Source organism: Verticillium alfalfae, genomic scaffold (assembly GCF_000150825.1).
Source record: "Verticillium alfalfae VaMs.102 supercont1.6 genomic scaffold, whole genome shotgun sequence".
Lineage (NCBI taxonomy): Eukaryota > Fungi > Ascomycota > Sordariomycetes > Glomerellales > Plectosphaerellaceae > Verticillium > Verticillium alfalfae.
In genome coordinates, this window is record NW_003315033.1 from 578777 (window position 1) to 580531 (window position 1755).

At 57.8% G+C, this 1755-nt stretch overlaps 1 protein-coding gene across 1 annotated transcript in view; it reads left to right on the forward strand.

Moving 5' to 3' along the window:
- Positions 1-196: 196 nt before the first annotated feature.
- The window catches only part of VDBG_05272 (transcription factor TamA), a gene marked incomplete at both ends in the record, with an annotated part of 2606 nt that continues 1047 nt past the window's right edge, over positions 197-1755 (forward strand). The window contains 2 exons of the mRNA XM_003004113.1: positions 197-802; positions 932-1751. Coding sequence (XP_003004159.1) covers positions 197-802; positions 932-1751 — 1426 coding nt within the window. The remainder of the gene's footprint in view (positions 803-931; positions 1752-1755) is intronic.

Consider the following 1755-nt stretch of genomic DNA (forward strand, 5'->3'; position numbering starts at 1 on the left):
CACACCAATCTAAGTCTCATGCTCATACTGGCAATCCTCCATCGATCATAAATCTATCGTGGAACTCTGAAAGACCGCCATGACAATTTTCGCCACCTCTCGATCCCTTGGTCTTGCAGCCAATGACACACACACCTGATCAACATCATCGCATCTTCTGTACTATCTCTCACGCCTTTTAATCTATCTCGCCACGATGAATCCAGCTGCCGCCTTCGGGTCCATGGATTTGCCAACCCCTACGCCAGCGGCCGTCGCCGCGCCTGCGCCCGTGCCCACACCGGTACATGCCGCAACGCCTGCTCCGATGCCACCACCTGCTGGTTCGGGCTCAATGCCATTCCCCTCGGCTTCAGCCCCTGGATCCGGCTCGACTGCCGCTCCCATGTCCAGCCACGGCCCCAGTCCCGGTACTGGGGGCCACCTTGCACACGGCCATGGGTACGCCCACGGTCACAGCAACCCGCCCGGCCTCGGCCTCGGCCCCGACTCTCACAATGCCATGTCTTCTCAGAGCCGCCCGTGTGACATTTGCCGCCAGCGCAAGACCCGATGCGTTCGTGAGGAGGGTCGCGACAAGTGTGTCATGTGCACCTTCCACGGCCAGCCTTGCACCTACCTCCGCGGGCCCTTGCCTCGCAAGCGCCGCAAGGCTACCGATCCCGCCGAGCACCGTTCTCAGCCCAACGGCTCCACTGGCGCTTCTTCATCGGCAGCTTCGGCTTCAGGCCCGACCTCGGTACCGGGCGCAGCCTCGACATCTGTTCCCTTGCCCCTGGACCATTACGAAGACCTCGAGTATGTATAGGCAAACCGCTCTCGCTTTCATTCACTGACATGCGTCAGGCAAACGTCACCAGAACATCTCGAGGCTCTTTCTCCCTCGCTCGCCGGCTCAGACCAAGTCGGCTACTCCTACATTCACCATCAGCCCTCTCTACTCGATGGCACTCTCGGCCTGCATCTCAAGACGCACTCCGAGTATATCGGGTTGACCAACTACAGAGAGCCGTGCCTGCTCGACCTCCACCGCGCCGAGGACTCGACCGCCAGATCTGTCCGCCGTCTCGATGACCAGACCGTCTTCCTTATCCACAGAGACAAGGAAACGACATCGGAATCCCAGCGCATAGCTGATCTCGATGCCATCGAGAAAGTTGTTCATCCACTGGGCTCGTCCCTTGTCAACCTCTACTTCCGCATTGTACACCCCAGCTTTCCTATCCTCCACAAAAAAGTGTTCCTCGAGAAGTATGCCCGGTCGTATCACGAGTTCTCCCCGCCATTGTTGGCTGCTGTCTATCTACTCGCTCTCGACTGGTCTCTGTACGACCGCACACTGGCGACATCCTCCTGGCAACCAGATCAGACGGCTCTCGAAGCTCTCGCTTTACGAACCATGAGTGATGACATGAAGCGGCCGAAAATTTCAACTCTTCAGGCTGGTCTTCTGATTCAACAACGTGCAAAGAACAATACCTGGAACGTCACTGCCCAACTCATCGCCTTATCCCAGGGTCTTGGTCTTCACGTAGATTGTAGTGACTGGGCCATTCCAGACTGGGAGAAGGGACTTCGTCGCCGTCTTGCCTGGGCCCTGTTTATGCAAGACAAATGGGGGGCTCTCGTTCACGGCAAGCCGTTTCTTATCCGTCCGAATGAGGACTGGGATGTCCAGCCATGTTGCATCGAAGACTTTCCCGAAAATGCCGCTGACGAGACACGATCCGGAGGGCAGCTCCGAAGTAGTCGTCG